Raw genomic sequence first — 26,116 nt, forward strand, 5'->3', positions numbered from 1 at the left:
ATCCCCTTGATTTTGTTGCAAAGCAGCTGCATTCAGTTTTACAACTCCCGCTTTCATCAACTTACCCAAATTAACATCTATGTGCTGATTTTAAGGGGACTCGGTCTACTAAAAACAAATTAGAGTTGCAAAATTAGTCGCTGTTCTTCCTCACATCTTGACTTCTATTTCTGCTCCTGCCACTCACTAGAAATCTGCCAGCAGGTGAATCACTTCACAGTGTTTCTGCTTCCCTTCAAACTTATCATCTATTTAGATAATAAATTTGCAGAGTAATAGCTGTCTTTAGAAACAAAGTGGGTCTGTGCTCAACAAGTGCCTCTACCTGCTGCTGTACAATATTACTGCTAATTGTCATCTTGGGCTTCAGCATATGCACAGTCACGTGCTTCTGAGATGCTCTCAGTTTCTCTCATTACAAAATCCACTCTGGTTTTTGTATTTTAAATTAGTCTGCACTGGAACAAAGAAATCCGTGTGTCTGAAAAACGATGCAAAGCACTCTGACTCCCGCAGTACCTACAGATAGACCACGGTGTGTCCAAACTTCAGACCCACGCAGAATAGATGTAATTTATGCACTGCTGTTGAATGAAGGGGGTGTGAGCATTCCTAATTACACCTATGTGTAACACTTCAAACCTGCACCATGCCCAAAGTATACTGATGAATACATGTTCATCTGATGGCATCAGCTTAATCACCTCTAATTATTCAAGGAGAAGCACGCCTTTGGATTGGTTCTATCACTGCAATGGACCGTTACTTTGGCGATGCCACGACACACAGCCAAATAATCAGCAAGACAGAGTGAGCACAGAAAACAAAAAGGTCACAGGGACAAGCTGGCAGGCAGCACTGAACAGAAACCTGAACGACTCATCCGAAGACACACCTGGTGTTCCTCAAATTAGCCTCTCAACCCAGGTGTGTACCAAGGAATAAAGATGTATGAAAGACTCCATGGCACGAACAGCAGCAGCAGAGCACCTGGACCTGCAATGCTCTCCTTGGAACAAGCGTCTACATTCGTGCCCAAGCCACCTACAGCACTCGGTGAGGGAAGGCAGGGAGATTTGAGAGTGCTTGGGAGAAATAGTCAAAAACGAGCGTTCACGCACCTCTGTCGCAGTACCCTCTAACAATATTGGAAGATCGTCAAGCAGACGTTCAACGGGTGACTTGACTATCATACGTGAGAACCTCGGTGGCCCTGGATGGTAGCAAGATACAGTCAGAGCAGGAGGGATTTCCAGGCATACAGGAATAGTGACATTGGGGTTTTTTTCCACATCTGCTGAGCACAGTTCCTCGAGCACAATCTGCCAATGCTCCTTACATGTGACAAATGCTCGTTACAGCATGCACAGTCCTGCTGCGCATCAGTGTGCGGTGGCGATCAATCAGGGCCAGCAGGGAGCCAAGGTGCTCCCTGCAGCACAGCAGCTTCCCAGCCGCCGTGCACGCACCGTGTCCATCAACCAAGGTGAATGGCAACCCCCCCCACGCAGATGGTCCGCAAACCCTCACAAACCCCATCTGGCTGCTGGGACAGCTGATGTCCCTGAGCAACCCAAGCTGGAGTGCACATCCACAGCAGTCAAAAACCTTCCTGACTTTGCCCACAAGTCAATCAATCAAAGGCAGCCTGACAAATCATGCAACGGTCCCTGTATCCTGCAAGAAAAGCCTGAACCCAGGCAGCCAAACCGCTGCTGGAATGAGATGGAAACCCACAGCTGCTGAAAGCCTCAGCTATTCTCCTTGGTCAGCTCTCACCAGTGACAGTCAAGTTCAGCAAAAACTTCTCACACCAGTTATGCTTAACAGACCTGGTAAATGCAGAATAGCCAAGCTGCAAGCAATTTTTCATTATGATCACACAATCTACAGCTGAATTTAAACTCAGTTGTAGCCACACTAATTACAGTAAATATCGTGCATGTTTGTCACCTTACAGACACTTCTGTTTGTCTCCCCTTTATTTCCATTAGGTAGGTATCTTCAGTATATGTCTCCAGCTTTAAATTAAAAATAGGTGGACAGGCTAGGAGTGCTCTATACTGAAACGGAGTATCAAGTTCAGGCTCTGATTTTCATTACTTGGGATTTATGCTGGATTATTCTGGATTTACAATTTGTACAACTTCTATGAAGTTACACCAGCTGAAGTCCCACAGAAGAGCTTCTTTATCAGATGATGTGACAGCAAATGAGAAAACTTCTGCCTCAGAGTCACCAACACATCAGTCATTGTCTGTAATGAATGGCTGCAGTAATTACATATTTAATCATCTAATCTTGCCCTTGATGATGGTCACAACCAGCTCTTCATGAGACAGTGTCAATCCCTGCAATTCTTCAGGCTTCTTTACTTTGGAAATTACTCCAGAAGAGCAATTCCTCCTTATGTAGCAAGACACCCTTCTCCCAAAATAAAGATGACATTCATAAGGTGGGAATAATTTGTTCTTTTTGCAAAATTAGATCACGATCACCTGTCCTCAGTTCAGAATATTTATGCCATTAGATGTTCCCCCGTTACTGTAATGCAAATAAAGTTCTGTTGCAGACGAGGTCCCACATGAACAGAGACCGTCCTGGCTCCCACAGCAGAACGATCACGCTGACAAATGGGGGCAGTAACAACTCTCATACTCTGCTCTCATGGACAAAGGTGGATGAGTTATTACCGGTGCTGAGAGGAAAGATGCTCCCAACTATCAGCTACATCCCTCCGTGGGCGACAGGCTTTTGTATCTCTTCTGGTATGAAATCAGAGCAACTAATGAGGGACAAACTTGACATTATGATATTTCTTTTCCTGCCAAAATTAATGAGGGAGTAAATTAAGGGCTTCCAAATAATTTTGCCAGATAACTTTCGGAACTGACTGTAATTCTTCTACTGCCAGTGGCAGCTTTAAACCTGAGGTCTGAATTTCCTTTGCAGTTGGTTGTGTACAGTAATGGTACACACCACAGTTCTTAAGTCCCTGCTGTCAAATCAGAAATTCAGAAAAAGCTGAAGGCAACTCCTTGGAATAAAGCTGTGTGGACAGAAATAGCGTGAAATGTGCAAGTGCAAATACAATTCATAGTTCATTTTAGCCAACCTCAGCACATTAATGACTCAACTGTTTTGTTCACTTGCAATCTGCTTTCAGTGCCCTGAGGCATGTGCTATTAAGGCATAACCCAATGTAATCTAACCTGAAGTCTTCAATTGTTACAAAATTTGTTGCAGAACTGCTCTCCAGAAAACACTTCTCTGAAATTTCTAATTATTTAGAAATCTAAGCTGAGAACTTTACTCTTTGGCATCAGGTTTATAAACCGTTTCAGACACCTCCTCTGCACATCCTGGACACAGAGCCTTTAGGAGAATTTAAATCTGTAATTTCCATCCTCCTGGAAACCAGCACTCCCAATTCCACTTCTTGTGATCAACCACTGGCAAGAGGCTCTCAAAATAAAGAGCAGTGATACAGCCACAAAGAGAGGGAGATATACAACTGACTGTTAGCTTGGTCAGGGGCAAATCCAACCAGAAGAGCAAATGCACAGAAAATGCCATAACGTGGAGACAGGTTGGTCAGAGACTATGGCTAAATGGCTCGTTATCCTCCTGCAAAGCATTCAACACAGCTGCTTGAATATTTTCATTTGAACCAATTAAATCTGAAAGAAAACATTTTTGTATAAATCAATGTAAGAAATGATGTTTAAATCAATGTAAGAATACATGAAATCAATCATATACAATCAATCATTGAAATCAATATAAGAATATGAAAAGGTTGGGTTTTTTTCCTAAAATATGATGTTGCCCAAAAATAATTAGCTTTCAACAAAGCCTTGAGAGATGTAATTGATGTATTTGAGTATTTGGTTTTACTTTATGCCCAGCCTTGACTGATGTGCCCCTTCCTCTTACCTCACTGCAGTATCTTCTCTGAAGTTTACCTGTAACAATGAACCTCCCTGACACTGGGGGGAAATGTGAAACTTGATACAAACCCTAGAGAGCGATAAATTGAGAGCAACAAATCACAACTCTTCAAATCCTAACTTTGGTGAGAAAAAAGAAAGCACCTGAAAATGTCTCCTCCGACTGGCTCCTGAACAGCTCTTACTGCTGTATGCAAACGCTTCAAGCAAGAGAAACCACCGAAACATGAATGACCGTGGGGACATCCAACGGCTGTGGAGGGTCGCTGCTGGAAGCCCACCTGTTTTATTAGAGAGTCGGAAGGACACCATCTTGTCAGGGATGCTGCAGACATTCCTCACCGAGGCGATGCAGCTGTAATTCGCGTAGTCCTGAGGTCGGAGGTTCTTCAGCTTCAGGATCTTTGTTTCTCCCTGCGCGTGCAAGAGAGAGTGTTAGGAAGGGACCGAGGCAGAGGAACAAGCAGGGATGCAGGAAACACTGAGACTGGCTTTCAAGAGGCAAAGGCAAGACGCAGAGGTGGCTCATTAGAAGCAGATGTTGAAGCTGTCCAGAAAACATCTTTTACTTAATTACCTGAAAGAAAGGCAGCTGGCACAACCTAAAACCATAGCCACACATATATTAAAGGTAAAAGAAAAGAGCAGTAAGGGAGAAATTGGTTTGACAGAGTCTTGCAAGCCACAGCATTATTCAGGATAATATATCTTAAGGTACAATCTACATGATGAAAAAAATCACAAGGTACAGAAATCCTGCTGTTTTCCTTTGAAAATGAGCTGCTGATGGATTTTATTTTTAGCCAGCAGTGTAAATGATGGAGCAGGGACCTGAACAGGGTATGAAATGAAGGAGTTCCTTCAAACACAATCAAAAGAAAACTCACAAATGTGAGATTTCTGCTGCAGTACTATGTGAAATGGGCACCGCAGAACCAGAAGCTCAGGAGAAAAAGTAAGTTGCTGAAATATGAATGTAAAACCTTACAGCCTTGCTAGGAACAAAAGTAACAAAAAGCCGAAAGGCGAGTTAAACGCAAAATCCTGAGCAGGCAGAGATGTCATGGGGCAGTGCAGGGAGGAAGAAAGCATGGGGAGCACAGCAAAACACAGCGGGGTGTCAGGCAGGAGGACGCAACAGCGTGGAGGGCTGCAAAAACATCAAATAAATCTATATGTACTAAAGCCTGCACATTATTCGTTCTGGCATTAAAATAACAAACTTCCTCGGGCTTTCAATCTCCTCCTCCAGCTGCTTGCTTTTAAGTCTTTGCCTGTGTTGACGGTGATAAGCTAAAAATGCATTATGCTTAGACAAGGCTAAGGCAGAAGCCCAGCCCAGTGAGGCAGGCACTCTGAACAGGCGCACAAAGCATCACAAGAGCAAACTTTGGAAAACATCCATTATCAGTGTCCAGTTAAAGTTGAACGACTTTTAACATTACCACAGCTTGAGCAACGTATCTTCTTTTTTGTTCTTTTTTTTAACAATATCATGTGCACCAACTGCCCAGGCTGATATAAGCAAAAACATGGTACTCGGTGAAAATGCATGTACAGAACTAGCAAAAAAAAAAAAAAAAAGATAATGGCTCGCCAGACAAGAAAAGAAATAGTCGTTGAAATCAAGCTTGGTAGATGTTTGGAGTATTGGAACTGAAGTGCTTTGTATGTGTAATCAGTCCCACAGAAACGATGTGATTAAAATGAAGCACATGCTGATTTAGTGTTTGCAAGACCAAGCCTTTGAAAGGCTGCTCCCAAAGCTAAACACCCTCCTTTCAGAAGAGGTTTATCTGGGCTACAGAAATGCCCGATCCAAGTTAGCAAGAACACAGCGACCAAAGTCACTGAGTTCTGGGAACACAGAGCAGCTACATCCTATGAATTCAATCGTCAGCGCTAGACTCCAAGTTAAACTCACAATGGGAATTCTGGATCATGCCCCCAGAATGCAAAGATTTGTAAAAATTGATATATTTTCTTCATTGGTTTGGATAATTAGTCTAATTGTGCCTAATTGTGTAATTATTGTAAATACGGTATATTTAATCTTGTACTCAGGCTGTGCAATTACAATGTGCAATGAGGATGATGCAACTCTTAGGAAAAAAATTCTGCATCAAGATTTTTGTTTTGAAAAGTTTAGTATTTCAAACACTCCCAACAGATGAGAATGTGTACGCTTGTTAAATTTCTTTCCCCAAGGCACCTAAAATAAGTAACTGACTTTACCGTATTCATTGAAAAAACCTGTTCAAAGTTCAAGAATTTAGCTGGATATGCCCAGTTTCCCAGGTGCCTTTATGATTTAATAAAACAAGAAAAACACTGGTAAGAAAAACTTTTTGGGGGGTAAAACACGTGACAAAATTTAATTGTGTTACGACTTGTTTTCATTTAGATTTCATGTCATTTTCAGATTGATAACCTGCCTTCGAAGCACTGAACAAAAAAATGCCACCTTAAATTTGTATCTCTTGATGCTCTGAAATCAAATCCCCTCTATCCCTCTTCACATCAGCTCCTACTGTTTGTTATCTTATCATGAACTGAACCAATTATTCAGAGATCTGCAGTAGGTGTTTATGACTTTTGAACCTTCAATTGTATCTTCTCTTATAAACACATATCAGATCTTGTAGGCACACAGACAAGATACACTAATTCAAGTTGACCTCCAATAAATGTAAAAAGGTTATGGATAAGCTTTCAACTATCAACATAACAACCTGATTTATTCATTAACTCAGCCCAGACTGACATTCTAGGAAGAATGCTCCTAGTAACCTAGAAAAAAAATTTTTTATATATATATATAAATATTGAATCTACTTTCATGTGACACATTTTGTTAGATATATTCTTATTAGATGATAGGGAAGGTAATCATCCACATTTCCATATAGAAATATAAATCAAAAAGTCCCACATCAAGAAAGTCTCTCACTTTTTAATTAAAAAATCTAAAAAATTCAGTTTACACACTTGAGTCCAAGGAAACAAGCCACAGATTTGCTAAACTGTGTCCGTACATGTTAAATTAAAAATAATCTCATCACATTTAGAAGACCAATGACTTGACTATGTAATCTAATTCTCATCTCTGCAAGGTTCCGGGCTACATGTTTCTCAGTAAAATACCAAGCCATGGTAGCAATATAAAGCTGTCAAGTACAATAAAAAGAAAAATTGAAGGTGCTCTCAAACCATTAGCTGAAAATTATTTATGAAAGTTGCAGGTTGCTTTCTGCTACGAAGACCAAATTACCAGGCAGTTTGCACTTCTGTCTTTACTCATTATTGCTTGAGATTTGCCAAACCAATTTTTTCTCCTTTTTCCTTTCTTTTTTTTTTTTTTTTTTTTTTTTTTGGCAGACACCATCACACATTTTTGTTCATAGACAATAGGATATGTCAACTTTTTTACTCTGAGACTGTAAAATGTCCCAACAATAAATTAATCTAATCTAATCTGACAGACTCTTTTGATGGCCCAGTCTGCCTTCATGGCTGTGAGCAAGAGTCAGAAGACTTAAAAAAGCATTCCTTTCCATTTTTGCCACCCTCATCTTTTAAGTGTGTAATTCTGTAACAAAAACTTATATTCAAAGAAATGAAAGGCAGAATAATAACAAAAAAAAAAAAAAATCACATAAAAAACCACAACACACGGAGTTGCCATAGAGTTTAGCCTTCTTGAAAAGCTTTTTAGGCTGTAACTCCTGTGCAGAATCACTTTGTATTGTATTGGCGAAGATTAGGAAATAGCAGTCAAATCAGAGGTATGGGCTTGCAGTGCCCAAGCAAAAGGACTTCAGACGGGATCCTGCAGATAGATAGCACTCACTGTGCATCTTCCCATAATTTCCTATTTCATAACTTTACAAAAAAAACAAAACAAAAAAAAAAGACATTATTTTATATTAGAAAGTTTCATAATAACACACAGGGGCATTTGTGGCAGGGTGTCGTTATCTGGAGGGCATGCCCACTCACCCACACCACAAACTCAGCGGGGATAAATGCAGGCAGATCCAGTTACAAACAATCTGGTGCAAGTGGCCTAAGGAAGGACCAAAATACTGTTCTTTCATTCCTACCTGGGTAAAGAAGGGCTCATAGATCTCCACTCCTTTATCAGACCCTTGCAGCAGCACCTCTTGGCCGCGCCGCCAGCTGTACCGAACAGGCGGGTTGGAGTTGGCGACGCACCTGAGAAACACCGTTCTCTCATAGTAAAACTGCTCTTTTGCTTCCCCGATGCTCTGGTGGACTGTTACTATTGGATCATCCAGATCTGGAAAAACAGAAAGAACAACTGAGATAAAGTCAGGCTTCAGCCGACTCTATGGCAGTTCTGCGCTGGGAAGCACAAGCATTGCCCTGCACACAAGTCAACAGCAAAATACAGGCAATACAGCTTTAAAAACCACAAACGTGCATTTTATGTCTTTTGAAGCAAAAACCAGTTTTAGAGTTTGTTTTCATTTGCACAGCACCTACCAAAACTGGCTCTTCATTTACAACTCAGGCTTCTGGATGTAACAATCAATACATATGTTGTCATGTATGATCATGACAATCACATTTCTGTTACGTTTCAACTAATACTTAGGTTTCATTTCGTTTTCATCTTTACTGCTTCCTTCTTATCTGTGATTTTAATTTAAATGTCTTTTAGACAAAATAGTTTATAAAGCTTTGGAAATAAATAGACCGACTAATTTGCATTCTAATGGTAGGATCCACTAGAACACAGATCACGTGCATGTAGCTGTTTTCCTTTAAAGCAGCAATTTAATACAGTAACTTAATGCATATTCCCTTATTTTAGTTACATGCATTTAACTTCAGGCAGGTAAATTTATCACAGGCTTTAGAACACACTTCTCTTGATTAAAATACAGATATTGTATAATTACTCCCAGTGCATCAGCTCAAAGAAAAATAGACCCCCACAACAGAATTCACTCATCTTACATAAGGAAGAAATAATGATAGCCTTTGGAATATAAGTACACCTAACTAATTTATTTGGGCTTTATTCCATCAGGAACAAGTAGATTCCTGTTTGCAGGCTGTTACTATTGTTTATTATGAGCTTTCTCTAAAGGAACAAGTACATCAAAGAAAGGGGGGGGGGGGGGGGGAAGAAACAAAACAAGAAAAACAATGGCTATGTTTACTAAGTACAAGTATGTGCTTAGTAAGTACACTTAGTAAGACACTCAGCTTCCAAATGACTGGTAAGGAATTTGCTGGTGAACTTCAGGGAGAAGTTGCGCTGCCTGGAGGGCTGGCAGCCAAGGGGAGTTTGCTTCTTTAAATCCAGCCCCTACATTTCAAAGGTACGTCCAGGTTTGGCTCCAAAAGTTACCCACAAAGAGCAGGAACAATTTGCCTAATTAAACATGTACCGATCTGATCTGCAAGCACCCAGCAACACCACATTCCCACGCGCAACTCAGCCTCGACTGAAATAATTTCAGAACCTTATCAGCAGTGCTTCTTCCTTAAAAACAAAATATAGATAAGTAGTGCTTAATTAACTGCTCATCCACAAATTTAACCCTATTTTTGCAAAGCCCTGTGTAAGTAACTACCCAAGTGGCAATCGATCAGATGTATTTGAGCCATGATTCAGAGAAATGCAGAATGAGGTGCTCAAATCTTAGCATGCCTACTGGTGTCAAAGGGAACGCCGTCACACTCCAAGGCGCCCACACGCTTTAGTCCCTTTTCAAAGGTGTTGGAGACAAGGACAGCTGGTTTGAGGAAAGCATCCCCTGCATTTTACTGCTATGTCCCTTCCCCAAGTACCACTCGAACACCACTGCAACCACCACAGCATAATGTGTGAAAGGGACCATCAGCGCAGCAGTTCTTGAACAATCCAGGGGTTTGACAGTGTTTAAAAAATGAAGGTGAGGCAGAGGCATGTGCGATTATTGAAGCAAGCCCCTCATTAACAAACTGAATAGAAACATCCACATTGAAAAGCAGTTTGCACTTAAAAAAATATTCTGTAGATGCTTACGTTTTGATTTGTATAACAAGGGTAAAGTCTGAGAGTCTCTGGATTAATTAGAAACAAAACATGTTCTAAAATTTGGAATAATGCAAGCAATAATACCTTGTAATGGTGCATGGATTTAACGTAAATGTTACCTTCGTTCTACTCTACAAAACATTTAATTTAATATCACAGAAACAAATTATGAAACTGTTGCTCCAAATTAGGATGGCATTTTCTAATGAGGTTTCATTTTTGTTTCAAAGGTTATTTTAAATCGCAGTAGCATTTGAAAAGGGATGAGATTGCCAAAACGTTACATCTTCTACTCATGCACTAGAAAATAAAAAGGAGGAAATTAGCTTGCTTCAATTTCTAGGGCAAAACACCTGTTCTCTGTATTTTGATGAAAAACGGAACATTTCACACATGAATGCTTTCCAGGGTCTGCTTATTAAAGCACATCCCCAGACCACAAACGAGGATGACTGGCAGCCAAGAGCCTCCAACACTGAGCCGGGGACCACTCACCAAATCTCCCACCCTTAGATGAAGGTGCATCCTCTTGTATCCTCTCAGGTGAAATACGCAATAAGTCCAAGTTTTGACTTAGCTTCATTTTGATGCTTTGAATTTACTCAAAACTAGACACAATAAAACATTTAAAGCCTAAACCCAGCAGTTAAGGCGACTGTGAGGCCTGCTGCCAGGGTACAGTGGCAATTAACACCCTGACATGAGGTAGGCTGAGGCTGACTGGCCAGAAAACAGCTTTGCAGAAGAAGCCTTGGAGGTCCTGGTGATGAAGCTGAAAAGGAGGTGGCCAACACATCTCAGGCTGCAACAGCAAGAGTATGGCCAGCAGGTCCAGGGAAACGGTCCTTCTCCTCTGCCCCATATCTGTAAGACAGCATCCTGAGCAATCTGTCAGGTCAAGCCACGGACATACTGGAGCAAATGCAGAGGAGGCCACCGAGATGACTGGAGGGATGGAGCAGGTGCCGTACAGGCAGAGGCTGGGCAAGCTGTGTTTGGCTAGCCTGGAGAAGGTAAGATGAAAGGAAGACCTAATCTCTACCTTCAACCGACTACCAGGAAGTTACAGAGAAGATGAAGGCAAACTCTTCAAAGTGCACAGGAAAAGACCAAGAGCCGACAGGTATAACTTGCACCAAGAGAAATTCCTCCTCATTACAAGTGAAAACAAATGTCCCCGTGCAATGGGACAAGTGCTGAGAGAGGCCACGGGCTGTCACCCTCGGAGACATTCAAAGCCTGACTGGACACAGCCGTGAGCAATCTGACCTTTTTGGTGAAGCTGGCCCCAGTTTGAGCAGGGGGCTGGACAAGAGGTCCTTTCTGACCTAAATTATTCCGTGATACCACGTGCTGTGACGCCGTCACTTGTTTGTGCTCTCTGCCACCTCGCAGCAGGCCCATGCAGCACCCCTCTGACACCGGTGCTCCTCTACAACAGGTAGAACCAGGCACTCTCTTTCTGCACGGCGCTGAACTATGACCCAGGGTGGATTTTGCTAAGAATATAAGGAAACCTCAAAGAAATTTAAGTCGGGAATGCAAATGCAGCAAGCCCTCTGCCAAAGCATTTCATAATGGTCAAATAGTAGAAAACTTGCGCTGCAGAACTTGACTGATGTTTCCATCGGCAGTGCTGGAAAGATCTCGACAGCTGCATCAAAGCAAAAGAAGCAGCGCTAATAGGAGACAAAATAATGCTTGCAATTGTGAGACTTCACTGAAGGCTCAACTGCCTGCCCCGCTACTGGGCAGGGTCAGAGAAATATTTTACTGGATTGTTATGTAAGGCTGCATTTTGCCCAGGCAGCACAAGAGCTGCAAACATAATACAAAGTATGCGTCTTTTTAGAATACTGCCGAGGTCTTCTGCAGAGTTATTACAATGGAGGCATGCAACTGCCAAATGCATTGCCCTTAGGAAAACTGTTTTAAAGACACCTGATCTCCATGGCGTTCATGACCACTCATGAAAGCTCTCCAGAAGTCCGGTTTCAATGTCTAATTGAATTGTTACTAATCAATATTCAAATTTCCAAATAGACTTTAAAAAAACTCCTTAAAGCTCTATGCATACATGTAAGTATCTGTGGGTGTTTGCTCTTCCCTAGCAGCACTGGAATAGTTGGGGACTCAGCCGTCTGGGAGGGAAGCCCTGGACTTCAGATACTGCACAGAAATTAACCTGGGATGAGGAAAGAGAGGAAATCACTGAAGAGACAGGGAGACCTTACTGTAGTGGAGAAAGATTTAGCATTAGGAAGCTCATCAAGATGAATTTCTGAAGTGCTTTACAAGAGCTAAATAAAAAAAAACCCTAATTTTTTATATTTTGGGTTGATCAAATTATGAAGAGTTAACTGACTAATCATTCTTTAAATTAAACTGAAATCATGGGTATTGCTATATAGTTAGTCTATTAATCAAAATGAAAATAATTACAGAAGTATGTTTTCCAGAGAGGTTTATGCCACCATTAGGTTCAATTTTTCAGTCTTTAATCTTTGAATTGAACCAAACAGTTTCCAAAACCCAGATGGCACAGGCATGCTAAACACTGTATTGGAAGAATTCCCTTCACACATCCCTAAGCTCTGAAACAAACAGAAAACCCTGTTTTTGAACATAAGATGTTCAAAATGGGTCTAATCTCAATGCCCCATGAATTGCACCACGAGGGTCAGGGATGTTGGTGTGGAAGGTGCACAGAAGTGTGGCAGATGCTGTTAATATCCTTGCGATGCTGAATCGCAAAGCACTGGAGGCATCACACTGAGAGCAGGAAACACGGGCCATCTCCTGCAACCCTCACCTGGGCTCCGGGAGACTTTCACACAGACAAACAGAAGAGCAGGATCACAGACTATATTTGCTATAAAATCTTTTTTCAGCTGCTGGGACTACACAGCTTGCTGATTTCATTTGTTAATTAGCTGCCTTTGTCTTCAGATGTTCAAAGCAAGCGATGCTTGGAAGTCAGGATAATAACAAAACACGCATCTGGTAAACTGATTGAAAGTGCTTCATCAAGACACCCAGAAAGGAGACAGCAATGACGCATATATTTAGCCTGCCTAACTCGTAAGTTGTTCTTAAATATAAACGTACAATGTTTTTCATGCTGTTTTCCTTACTATAGCCTCCTTGACCTGGCACAAGCTATCATTAATTACGCAGGTTTGGGTTTTTTTGTTTGTTTGCTTTTTGGTTTTTTGTTGTTTGTTTTGTTTGGTTTTTTTTAATAAAGGACTGCTTTGTGGTACTGCATGATATAAAGCAGTTACACGTGATTCATAAAATGTGCACAAATTCAACAAATATGTATTTCTTGCAATACTTGTGGAAAGGACAATGAGCTGTCTTGTGTGCCAACCACTACTACCTGCAGTGTGGACACAAAAGGGCTCCAAACAAGCTGGAAACAGGGAAGTCAAGTTACCTGGAGCTCCAAAAAAGGTATTTTTCTGTCTACAGCCCTTTAAAACAGATTTATTATGCATCTGCAGTGCTGTATTGCATGTGCAGTACAGATACCACAGTAGAAAGCAAGCATCATTTACAAGGCCATATACTATAAGAAAGCAAGCCTTCCTTCCTTGCTCCCACAAGGCTAAGAGAGTGACCCTCCGAGACCCCCGATGAGCTCATATGGATTTCCAGTACCATTTTGGGAAGATCAAACACATGCTAGAAGGCTGTTAACATGCTCAAACACAAAAGGACAAACAGAATGACCTTAGTAATCAACAATACTCTACGCAGCTCGAGACCATTTCTGCCTGCCGTGCTTTATCGAGGGTTGGAGTCATCAACAAGGGATCCAAGAGGAGCACTGTAACAAACACTCGGTGATGTAGTTTTACAGAGAAAATGTTTTCTTTATTCTTTTAATGAGGTTATAAATATACTTGATTGAAACTTGCATAAACTGTTGGTACAATCATATCCTAATGACATCAGGAGGATGGCACAGGGCATACAGCCCTGCAAGAGGGCAGCAACCGTTTGGTTTATCCAAGGACACCAAACGGAGCCAACACCCATTATCTAGGAGACTGAATGAGCAGTGGAGTCCCTGGACAGTAGATACGCTGGCACCAAGGGGTTTGCCTTTACAGCACTAACAGCAGAAAATATGATACTGAATTTCTATATGTATGTGCATGTGCGTACACAAAGACCAGTGGATTTTCCAAATAACGAAGAGTGGGTCACTTGCACAGGGCAATGCACACCTATGAACTCAGGACAGAGGTTAAGAGCGCAAGACCGTACCCTGGCATGGTCTGAAAAAGACACCAGCAAAGACCTCTCAGCATAGTCCTGAAAGAGATGGGACTGCTGGGATCACTGCATGCAGTAAGAGCGAGGATATAATTTTCTTTCATATATGGAATTGGTGACCTGAGTACAGGATCGTAATGTGGTGTCAGCCACTGTTAAGCAACATTAAGAAATTAAAGGGCAAAGAAAAGAGCAACAGAAATGTCCTTACGCACTGGAGAAACTACTTATGACTTTTGCTTGCAGTAAAAGATGTAAAGAGTGAGACGCATTTAATTTCTCAGAAAAGAAGACTTAATGGTAACTTTACCATAGGATGTAAGTACCCCGTGGTGGGAAAACAGCAGGTACAAAAGAGCTCTTTTGGCTACTGGTAATACATACAACAAGCAACAATAATTGGAACCTGAAGGAAGCCAAATTCAGTACTGGAAAGAATCAGACTTATTTTTTTGAAGATAAAGCAGATGAACAGAGGAACAGACTACCTGGGCATATTACTACATCCAGTGTAAGAACAACAGGGGGGAAAAAAAACCAAACTAAAACCAACAAAAAAACCCCAGATAGCAGTGTAAGATAAGAGGTGAAGTTACACTGATGTCGTGATCAATTCTAGTATTAAATTTTATGGGGAAAAAATGTAATTAGAGTAGATTAAAGAATTCCAGATCATTATCATTAAATCAAGTACACTTGAATAACAAAATTGAGTTATTTAAATTGTCTTTTAATTCCACTTGCACTAGACCGTACTGGAGTGTCAGGACACTTTGGTTCCCCACCCTGCCAGACATGGCTCTGAAAAATGTTGATGAACCATGACTACCCCCAAACAAAGCATGTAAGAAAAAAGCATTAAGGGCACTCTCACACTGCAGGCGTTGAAAGGAAAGCTGGGTATCAGGACAGCAGTTTAAAAAAAGCAGTCATGACGTATGACTCCGCTACAGGATTTTCACTTTCCAGTGATTTATCTTCCTCTTATGAACTGAGATTCAGATAGAAGCACGCGGGAGATGGACAGTCTTCAAGCAACACAAATTCTTATCCTAATATATACAATTGCTTGAGGAAAAAGTCTGCAATAACTGCCTGGTTATTATTTTGAGTTGGGTTTTTGTTTAAAGTAACCTTGTTTTTTAATTTTCTTTGTACCTGTAAAGAAGCAGAACGGAAGATTACATTACAAAAGAATGAAAGGATTTAGCAACCAAGCCAGGAGAAACTGGCACTAATACTAAAGGCCACCTGATATGCATGATACATTACTAGGAATAATCATTACAAATAGGATTTTTTAATATGTTAAGTAAGTAATTATTGGTTGCATAATCCCAAACCTAATTAATGCTCACTCCTTCATTTTTTAAACAAAAGAAACTTAATTTTGTGGAGGTAAGGAAGATCAAACTGCATTAAGAAAGTCTAGTACTAGACCACATCCATCTCCAGTCAATGGCTTCAGTAAAATTCTTTCAGAGACTCCTCACAAAGTTCACAAAGACTCCTCCCTGTTAAAAACTATATTCTGAAAATATCGAGCGCAAATAGCGGTCCCACGGAGAGCAGGGGCTCCTCATAACACCCATTGCTCTCCTATTGCCTTCTGCTAGACTTCATATGTTTTGAAATGAGCACAAAACCATTTTACTACAGAAAAAAAATATGTATTTGATAGTCCATTGCTATATAACAGGAAGTGTCAGGTTTCCTCCTCCCCACTCCGTATACGTTCTGCTCTTCCAAGATTCACATTTATTTTCCAGCCTTAAACTCTTTACCATTAAAAATGTCAGCATAGAAATCTCAACAGTGCTCTGCATACTTTCTCACAATCTCTGCTCTTAAAGAAGACTGTATTTTTTCCCAGTTTTACTTGAACAGAATACAAAACACACATTTTAGGGGGAGAGAAATAAAAAGAAAGCCAGGACTAGAGGAAATAAATAATGGTAAGTCGATGATGAAAAAAGGAGGGCATGTAAGAATCTCCTCAGAGGCAAATGAAGATGACAAATCAAACAAAACCATAGCAAAAAGGAAGAGGAAAATGAACCTGTCCAGAATATTTAGTGCCTGCACCTGAACTCGGACAAGTGAAGTCTTTCTGCTAACTTGAAAGAAATTCCGCAGCCAGTCCATTTCAGAAACCCAGGCTAAAATCCCATCCACCTTGGAAGGGACCCTTAGGTGGTCATCTAGTCCACATCTTGCTTCTCTCCATACTGATGGTGCCCATCAATTTTGCATTAACAGCAAAAATTCAAACCAAAACATTATTATAGCATGTAAATGCAGCTGAATCCCAAAAAGCAGCTAAGATTTGCTTCCCCAGGTAATTGCATTTGACTGCCTATCTGCCAAACCTCCCTTCCCCAAAACCTTTTTAGCTTTTTTTAGCAAAATTCCAAATGGGGATTCAGATCCCAAAGGTAATTAACCTTCAGCACATTATATAAAATTGGTGTATGCACGCGGGGAGAAGTGGGCACTGGAGCAAGGCTTAGATTAGCTGAGAGAAACACTGCACTGTCAGCCCACGGTGGTCAGCAGGCACGCAGCGAGCACCCTGAGACCCAGCACCCATGGGTGCCCTCCGCAAAGCCTGTCATCACAGAGCCACTGGGGACACCACGTGGAACAGCGAGCTTTAGGGACAGGGAAGGGAGCTGGAGGTGCGGGGAGAAAGGACACACATATGTAAGAATCTAAGTTTTATTAATTCTGCTACTCTCAAAAATATAACATGTAGTTATGCAGGTGAAGGACCTTGAGCATTTTGGCTGGATGCCTCCTGCAGCCCTCCTGGTAGCCCTGCACATGCCAGGTCCCAGGGCTGAGCCTGTCCCTGCACCTTCTGCTCCTCAGAGAAGTGTTACCAAGGGAAGGGGTGCACTTCTGGTTGTAACCAGACCACCCACACTACATCTCTTCAGAATAGCAGCAAAAGCACATCTCCCAGAGAAGCTGCCTACAAAACAAACATATGCCAGGGAAGTTCTCAGATACATGCGGGTGGCAGAAGGGGGGTATTCCAGTTAGCAATAGCAAATTTGAAAGACATCCTAAGCCATAAACTCGGTGCTTTATATAATCTAGGCCTGTTTCTATTACGGCTCAAATCAGATTCCTATAAACAGACTGAATTTTCAAGCCATTAATACGGTCTATCTTTCCACTCGAGGGATATTTACAGCATCAATTATCTTAAACCTCATCTGACATGTACTCATCTCAGACTGATCTAGCTACAGCTATTATCATGTGTTAGAGACAGTTTTAATTTAGAAAAGGAATAGCATAAAAGGCATTCAAATAACCTTATAGCACTCTTACTAGATATGTTTTTTCAAAGAGGAAAATAAAATCTGCATACACAGCCAGGTAATATTATGGAATTAATACTCTGTAATTAATCATAAGCTTTTTTCTTGAGTTAAAAAAATACTGATGTCAGGAGTATTATATTGAATAAAATCTGTAAGGTACTTCCTCAGTTGCTATTCAGAGCTAATTAAACATCATTGAAATGAGCTCAACATGAAAATAAAAATCTTCCTTGGCTGATCCTAATAGAAATTTTGCATTTCCATTCCTGCATGCATGCATATTTAATCTTCACTTCTTAATTTTAACCAGCAAGGTTGTCAGTATGTATCAGTCAGTTATTTTAGCGTGTTTACTGTAAAAGGTCTGTGTCTTTGGACACCCAGAAACAGCCAGGTGCGTGGGTGTGCTGTGGCTGCTCTTACTCCTGCTGACCAGCACCATTCCTGTGATTCCTTGTATTCTTCTTCTATCCATTATCTCTTTTTTTATGCAAACTGTGTCTGTCAGTGTTCTTGTTAATACATCCCCCCAGTGCCATAGCTGTAGTACCATATGGGTATTATTCTTATGACAAAATTCACCCATAACTGACACAATAACATACACATATTTAAACCAAATGGAAAAATAATCCTAGCTTTGAATCTTTTAAAAACTGCCCCTTTCACAGCATCCCTAACCCAGTAACACCTTTAACAGAACTGCAGACAGAAAAGCGTATCTCAATGCCAGCAGTGAGCAGATGCAGCCACAGCCAAACCCCTGCTCTCATCGGCCAGACTTGGAGCATCCCTCTCAGGCGGGATGACAGTGGGTGATAGCCCAAGTCAGGGTCTCTCCCCGGTGCTCTGTCTCCGAGTCACATTGCAAATGACAGCACATGACAAACGCAACCCAGACAGAGCAGCGAGTCGTCCTCTTTTCCGAAACCACAAGAAATCAGAGCGTGCGAGAACTGTGCATTTCAGCCCGGGTGTCTAGGGGAGACATTGGGAGGGCAAACACCTCTGCACCCCAATGGCAATGGGCTACCAGACACACATTTGGGCCTTTGCAAGTCTCTCCAAAGCTGGTTTTGCACACTCATCCCTGGCACATCAGGATGGGTGCTCCCACCGGCACTCCCCTGCCTGCTGGGTAAGCCGGTGCTTCGGGCTCCTGCTCCAAAGCAAAGCAGAGGTCTTCCCACCTGCCCTGCTGCTGGAGGAGCAGTGTCAGCACAGGCAGGCAAATGGCAACAGTGCAATCTAAACCTCCAGAAGCCCCAAACTCCACGAAATAGCCCCGAAACAGTGAATGTAAGCGATGGAAAGGCACAGGCAACAACCTGAGAAAGTGGTCCCCAACTTCAGCTACACTGCTGCATTTTCAGCCTCCACTAATTAATTCTAAACAGTTGGGTTTAGTTAAATTACCCAACGGCAAACACAGGCTAACACGGTTCGCATCAGGCAGGGCCAGTTCTGGTGGGTGCTGGTGTGCAGGCAGATGACCCGAGCTAGGCATGGCTTACACCAGCCTGAGCTGCCTGCACCTCCACAGGTGGTCACAGGGAGCTGTACAGAGGGCTTGGGGGATGCTAGGGTTTGGGGCCAATGAACCCCAATGATGGCATAGGTTTTTTAAATCAGCAAACAAGTTCATACTACTTTTACCGGCCTGCTTCAAATTTTGCACTCAGATGAACGCCCAGGGCTCCTGGGGAGTTCAGTCAGCGCGATGCCAGGCTCTCAAGCTCACATTTTCACCTATGGAATGCAGGATCTCCTCGTCCCCAGAAACCTTGAGGGGTTTAACCCTGGCATTCTTAATCAGAACAAGCACTCCTCCTTCAGTTGCCAAATCAGACAGACATCTTTATAGCCACATAAGGCACTATTTTATTTATTTTTTTATATATGCAACTCCATGTACTAGTTAACTCCTCCTGATATAAGCAAAGGCCAGAACCACTAATGGGTGCCTACTGACTTCGCCGCATCTGCCATTGTCTTTTGATAACACTTTAAGAAGACTCTTTTAACCGGGAAGGGATTGTAACATGTTGCTTTCTCAGTGAGGGGGAGCTCGACAGGCTGCAAACCCACAACAGCACTTGGGTCTCCACTAAACCCCAGGATCAGCTCATGTTCCTGACGATGGATGCAAAGAAGCATTGCTCCTGACACAGCCCCGCACTGTCCTACCATGCTGGAGCTGCCTCTGCAGGCTGCCCAGGGAGCTTCCAGAAACCAAAAACCTTTGTCCTACCATTGAACCACCTTCTAATTACTTTTTTTTTTTTTTTTTGGTGAGGTTTCTTTGAATTTCTGCAAACAACCGGCACCGGTCCTACACTTACAAATAGACCATAATAAAGTGGGGGTTTTCCCCCTCTCTCCAGAAAATGATGAGTGTCAGGAACACACTGGAACACAAAAAAGACTGACAAAAAATAGTAATATGAGAGTTTGAAACCCCTTTTTTGGAGCCAGAGGCTCGATCTTGAATTTGCTTTATTCATGACATGCTTTTATTGAAATTGCTGTAATTTAAGAAAAAAAAAAATCTAATGGTTTTGAATGTCTGTTCTTACTGCTGGTTTGTGCCTTCTGTGTCTTCCTGATATCCACCACTTCATAAGAAACAAGCACACACAAAAGAAACCTTTTATAATCCCAGATAATGAGCACCACTGTGTTCTGGTGATATTTCAGGAAAGTAAACTGTGGATTCAAGAAGTGCAGCATATGTATTGTCAAGGTCAATGGTCAAGTCAAATCAGAGACTTCTTGTAAGTGGAATGATTGCAAATGAAAGCATGGTAGAACAAGCCCTGGATTATAGACAAGTTATTTGGGGTAAGTAATCAACAGACAAACTGCACTTGACGGATGCAAGTCACATCGCTTAGCCAGTCCTGGAAAGCACCGAAATATCACAGCAGTCGTACAGGGTGGAATGAATCTCCTCTCTTTCAGGAAATATGTGCATAACTATCCTGAAGTGACGCCATGTCAGCAGCCTTGCAGTTATTCCAGGGTTGTTTAAACTAATGAAGAAAATCACAACTTCACTGCTCCATCCCTGGATGATGGCTGTGTTATAAAAAGCGTTTTTTAATAATTATTATTATAAATTATTATTTTTAGATATTTTAATTTAATTTAATTCTTATTATTATTAGATAAGGGGAGGCATAAGAGGCTTTGGATCTCAGCCGTTCTGTCACTAACCAAGAGTTAAACGGATTGCAAAAGATGCAGTGCAGATATTACAGGACAGACTAAGACTCACCTGAAGAATTAAAAAAAATCTCCTATAAACCCAAGCTGAATCATTCTGGGGAAAAAAAGAAAAGAGAGAGAGAGAGAGAAAGAAAATAGAGATATTTCCTACACTATTCAATGATGCAATTATGATTTGCAGGAAAAAAAAAGAAAAAACAAACCCAAAAATCAACAGCCTGAAAGATGCCTCCCTTGCAGTCAGATTTATATTTGCCTGGACGTACTAGAATAAAACTCTAAAGCTGCAGGAGAAAAGGGAAACGAGCAGGAAGGTTCCTGCTGTGCAATGCAAATCCATAGCAGCAGCTGAGGCTCAATCAAAAGCAGCACTATCGCTTCCTTACGAGTTTTTGGAAGGGATTTTTGGGGATGCCCTACCAAACTAACGCTGGTTCAAAGAGAGCTCTTTTGAGCTCTTCACTTGTTCTCTACAGACCTTCTGTAATTTTCTCCTGATTCTTCTAGAATTTCAAAGGCAGGCTAAGTTAGCTGGTTCCTTGTTATGAAACTGCCACAGAACACTGAAATGTCCCTTGGGAATGGACACATGTAAAGCAAATTAGACCAGAGGATGAAGAATTAAAGAAAAACACATAGTCCAATCAGTATTCACTACCTTACTCTGAGCTATTTGACTGTTTTACTGGAAGAAGGTTGGCAAATTTGAGGTTTACCATTCTTTCTCAATTTTTAACAACTAGAAATATCTGCCAAATATTTTCCCAAGAATGAGAAACCTTTGAAAGTGTATTTATATTTCCTCTTGTCAAAGAGAGCCGAAAAGCATGCAGCAAGACCAAACTCAGGCATCAGCAGCACTATCTACACTGTGTTACACACGGTTACCAAATTAATGCTACTTAGCCAAAGAAGATCCTTCAGAAAATTAAATTGAGCTTTTCCTTGCAAGCGTTTTGATACTAAAGTGAATGACACTGAAGCTGACAAATGACGCCGCTGAGGCTGAAGAAAATTAAGATTTTTATTCATGCTCTCCTTATAGATATTATTGTCACTAATGCCACTGTTGGGTATCAGTTGATATACACAGAACTGAATGACCGACTTCCCCACAAGAGCTCTGGCAGTCTCTTAGCATTTGCTACAGAGAGACTCCTCTTACGTCTGACAACTGTCCCAAGATGCAAGAAGTTGTCCACTTTGTTCTCATTTCAGTTCAGCCACCCTTACCCTAATAGCTCCCCAAATCACAGGAACAGTTACAGCTGTACCTCTGGAAAGGGGGGAAACGTTAGCAAACCAGCTGTGGCAAACCCCTCCAACACCCAGGACAGCAGCTGGGAGCCTCCAAAGACCTATACAGGCACCTTTGTATGACATAGGTGCTGTACAAAACTTCTGCAAAGGAAGCCAAGAAGGATCCTGCTAAGTCCTATAGCATCCTCTGTGTCACCGCCCTAGCAGGGATTTTTAGTTATACAGTGACAGCAACGGCAGCAACTCTCAGCTCTGCTGGGCCACACAGACCTAGAATGAAGTTTCCTGCTCTTCTACACCTTATTTGGGTAAGAAAATAGCAAACTGCATATTTATTAGGGTGCTTGAGGTTTTTTCACATGACTTTGGCCAGGCTTACACAACCCCTGGCAGTGTGCATGCCAGGAAGGAGCCCCTACTTTACAGGCTCTGGCTTGTAAACTTGCCTCCCAGAAAGAGATGGTAAATGGAAGAGGTTTATATGTAGAGTTTGTCAACTCCCATTCATTTGCTTTCAAATCAAAGTCAACAAAAATTTCAATCAGGATGCTCAATATCTGTCTGCTCAGAATAAGGGAGGGGTACGTGTACATTTTAAAGTTATTTTTTCCACCCATTCCACTGACATGGGCTAAGAGCCATCACAGATGATGGGCACACTGCACGATTACACATCTGGGAAGATGGAAAGTCATGATGTCAATTCCTCTTACTTCCACAGCTGACTCCAAGAGAAGGTCTCTCACGCTAAACAGCACATTTCACACACATGCACAAGCCTTTCAGGTTGCAAGATTGATTCTCTTTGATGCTGTGCAAAGTATCAGGGAATCTAGTTCATCAGCCCCTTAAGATATGATCCACTGATGCTACTACATGCAAAGCATGTAAGAGAGGAGGTAACATATAAACGTCTTTGGTCTACTGTGAATAGGAGTATTTTATTTTTTTTTGAGAACTCATACATTGTAAATGGAGTTTGGATTTCATTGTTTCTCTAATCCTCCCTGTATCACAGCCATTTTGCTTTCCTCTCATTCAAGAAAATTGGAGAAATCTGAGTAATCAGTGAAGATACAGATATGGGAAAGCATATATATAAGTGTATATATATAAAACCATCAACAAAAAAAATCTTCATATGTGGCATCTTAAAATCTCCTAAAACTGTTCATTGTTTTTTTTTTTAATCTACAAATTAATCCAGTTTAAAGCGCACTATACATTCTGCAGTAATTCAGTAATTACAAGACTTTACAGAATAACCAAATAGTCGAGGTGGAAGAGACCTCTGGTGATTGTCCTGTCTACCCTTCCTGCTCAAAACCAGGTAAACTAGAAGCACATTGCTCAGTACCATGTCCAAGTTTTCCCAAGAATCCATCTCCAAGAGGTCCTTGAAAAACAAAAACACACTTGGATCCACATACGCTCTTGAATGATGGATCCTCTTATCTTACTGCATCTTTACACTATGAATGGTATCGAGTAATAGGACTCATGGGAATGGTTCAAATCTACACCCAGGGTGGTTTCGACTGGACTTTAGGAAGCATTTCTTTACCGAGAGGGTGGTCAAACACTAGAACAGGCTTCCCAGAGAGGTGGCTGCTGCCCCAAGCCTGTCAGTGTTGAGGAGGCATTTGGACGATGCCCTTAACAACTTGCTTTAACAGCAAGTGCAGTGGTCAGGCAGTTGGACTAGATGATCCTTGTAGGTCACTTCCAACTGAAATACTCTGCCCTAGTCTAACATGAAATTAATCATGCGATAGGTTAATATTTGATTCTCATAATTTGTTTTAAAATAATTATATATGATTAAATAATGCTTAATAAATTCTTAGATAATAATGAATAATTTTTAAAATGGCCAGCAAACACTAATGGGCTGCACTGCAACCTTCATGAAGTTATGGCACTGTTTTAATGGAATTTTATTCTTTGTTCAGCATTTTCCAAGTAAAAGGAGAAAGGGGAAGCAGTAGCATAGTCACTAAGAAAACTTCAAGAATGGGAGGTGAGGGAGTTGACAGAGTAGTTAGCAGAAAGGATGAAGAAGCAGCACTAAGAGCCATATGCCCCTTGATGCATTTAAATAAGAGGTTAATTCAAATGCTTAGCCAGTTTAATTGCTCCAAAGTTTCCTTTCAAAATACTGATTTCATTGACTTACAGGGATTAAAAAAGCAACCCTGTGAAAATAGACTATTTTTCACTAGTATTGACTTTCTTCAAGGTGACTGCTTTCACTGAGTTCATAATTAAGTTATGGAAATAAATACAATCATAGTTCCAAGCACGTGGCTAGTATTTTTCATATATATCATTTTAACGAAGTTAGAAATGTTGATAAAATATTATGTTTCTGTTTGTTTCTTTGTTTGTTGTTTTTTTGTGTGTGGTTTGTTGGAATTTTTTTTGGGGGGGGGGGCGGGGGGAACGTTTAGGGCTTTTTGGTTTGGCTTTTTCTTTTTAGTGAAGTCAGAGGCCAAAATCATGCAAACAAAGCCAGTCTTCCCTTTAAAACATTGATAGTCTACTGTCCTTAGTATTCTAGATCAGTCTTCTGAAGAAGTAAAGGGTTTTTTTAAGATGGCATATGTGTTTTTCTTGTGTTCCCCATCCAAAAAACCCATTAAAAAAAGCCATTAAGAAGGTCACAGCTTGGTTCCAGAAGATCTTAGTTAACTGATTAAACACATCATCACTTTCAGCTTCTGCTACCCCCTGCACTGTCCACAACTAATGCATAACAGCTCATTTAAAAAGCTAAATCCAGTCCTGCTCTAGTTCAGAAAATAATGACCATACTTGTAAAAATCAGGTCATCACCAAATCACCCATGTCAAAAACAGATGAGATTTAGATGTGGCTGAACACTTTTGATAGGACTCCAAGCCCCTTGCTGAAAGCTCAACATTTGCCATCCAACGATGACTGATCCACTGGAGGATTTCCTCAAGTAAGGAAGAAGATACTGTGAATAATGGCTTACAGTGTGGAAGGGAGGGATGGGGAGAACGTAGGCTGAATTTCAAATGGTACCCAGTAAAGCATCTTTAGGATGCACTTTGTGATTTCCTTATTTAAAGGGGTAGTATTCTCACAGGCCCAGAGCTGTCTTTTTTTGTCTTTTTTTTTTATTCTTTCAAAAACAGAAGAAAAAAATCCCCATCCTTTTCCTAGTAATTGATTTCCTGTGAATCTTTACATGTTAGGGTGGATATTTGTTGCCTTCTACTCAGTGTTTCCCAAAGTGCATTCACATTTTCAGCATAAATTTCAATGAGGCACCGGGGCTGCGAGATTCTTCTGCTCTGGTGTAAGTTTTTTCAGTTCTGGCAAGCTGCTAACCAAAAAGGTAACCCCAAACTTCCAGAACTAGAAAACAAATGCTTCAACAAAGCATCCATCCCTAGGCTCGTCCATCCAGCACTGCTCCTGCCCAGGAACGCTGGCATGGGTTTGTGCTGTGCCAGTGCCACCCTCAAGGGGCAACTCTATTTCCTTAACCAAGTAAGTTACACAGCATGAAGGTGGTCTCCACGTGCTGTTAATAAACTTCATTTTCCTTAATTCCCAGTAACTTCTCCAGAAACAATCCTGCACCATCATCTCTCCAGCATCACAGCAGTGTTAAACTGAAGTGATGCTCCTTGACTCGAACTGCTGGAGTGCGTGAGCCACGCAAAGTAGCAGTAGTTGTGCAGATTGCCTATGAACAGCTGTTTTGCTTCTAAATACGTCACAGAAATATAAGCACGATGAATTACTCCTCCTCTTACATCCAGGTGTCTGTCTGTTTAGTTCAAGAGCTACTGCAGCCTTATTAAAAAAGGAGATGCCATTCACTATACGTTAAGCTGCCACTGACACTAAGAGATGCTGTACCGAGATTTTTCTAGGCGATGCTGACATTACTTGCAGGGAAATAGAGGTGAGGGCAAAGAGAAGGAAAAGGCAGTTGAGTGAGTCTCATCTAAACACAATACCTGCCTGCATCAGGA

At 41.4% G+C, this 26,116-nt stretch overlaps 1 protein-coding gene across 1 annotated transcript in view; it reads right to left on the minus strand.

The window, feature by feature from the left end:
- MDGA2 (MAM domain containing glycosylphosphatidylinositol anchor 2) overlaps positions 1 to 26,116 on the minus strand; it is a 253,219-nt gene that overhangs the window by 178,675 nt on the left and 48,428 nt on the right. Inside the window, 2 exon segments of the mRNA XM_037393857.1 lie at positions 4,232 to 4,364; positions 8,054 to 8,250. Of these exon segments, the coding sequence (XP_037249754.1) occupies positions 4,232 to 4,364; positions 8,054 to 8,250 (330 nt within the window).

Source organism: Falco rusticolus, chromosome 7 (genome assembly GCF_015220075.1).
Source record: "Falco rusticolus isolate bFalRus1 chromosome 7, bFalRus1.pri, whole genome shotgun sequence".
Taxonomy (NCBI): Eukaryota; Metazoa; Chordata; class Aves; order Falconiformes; family Falconidae; genus Falco; species Falco rusticolus.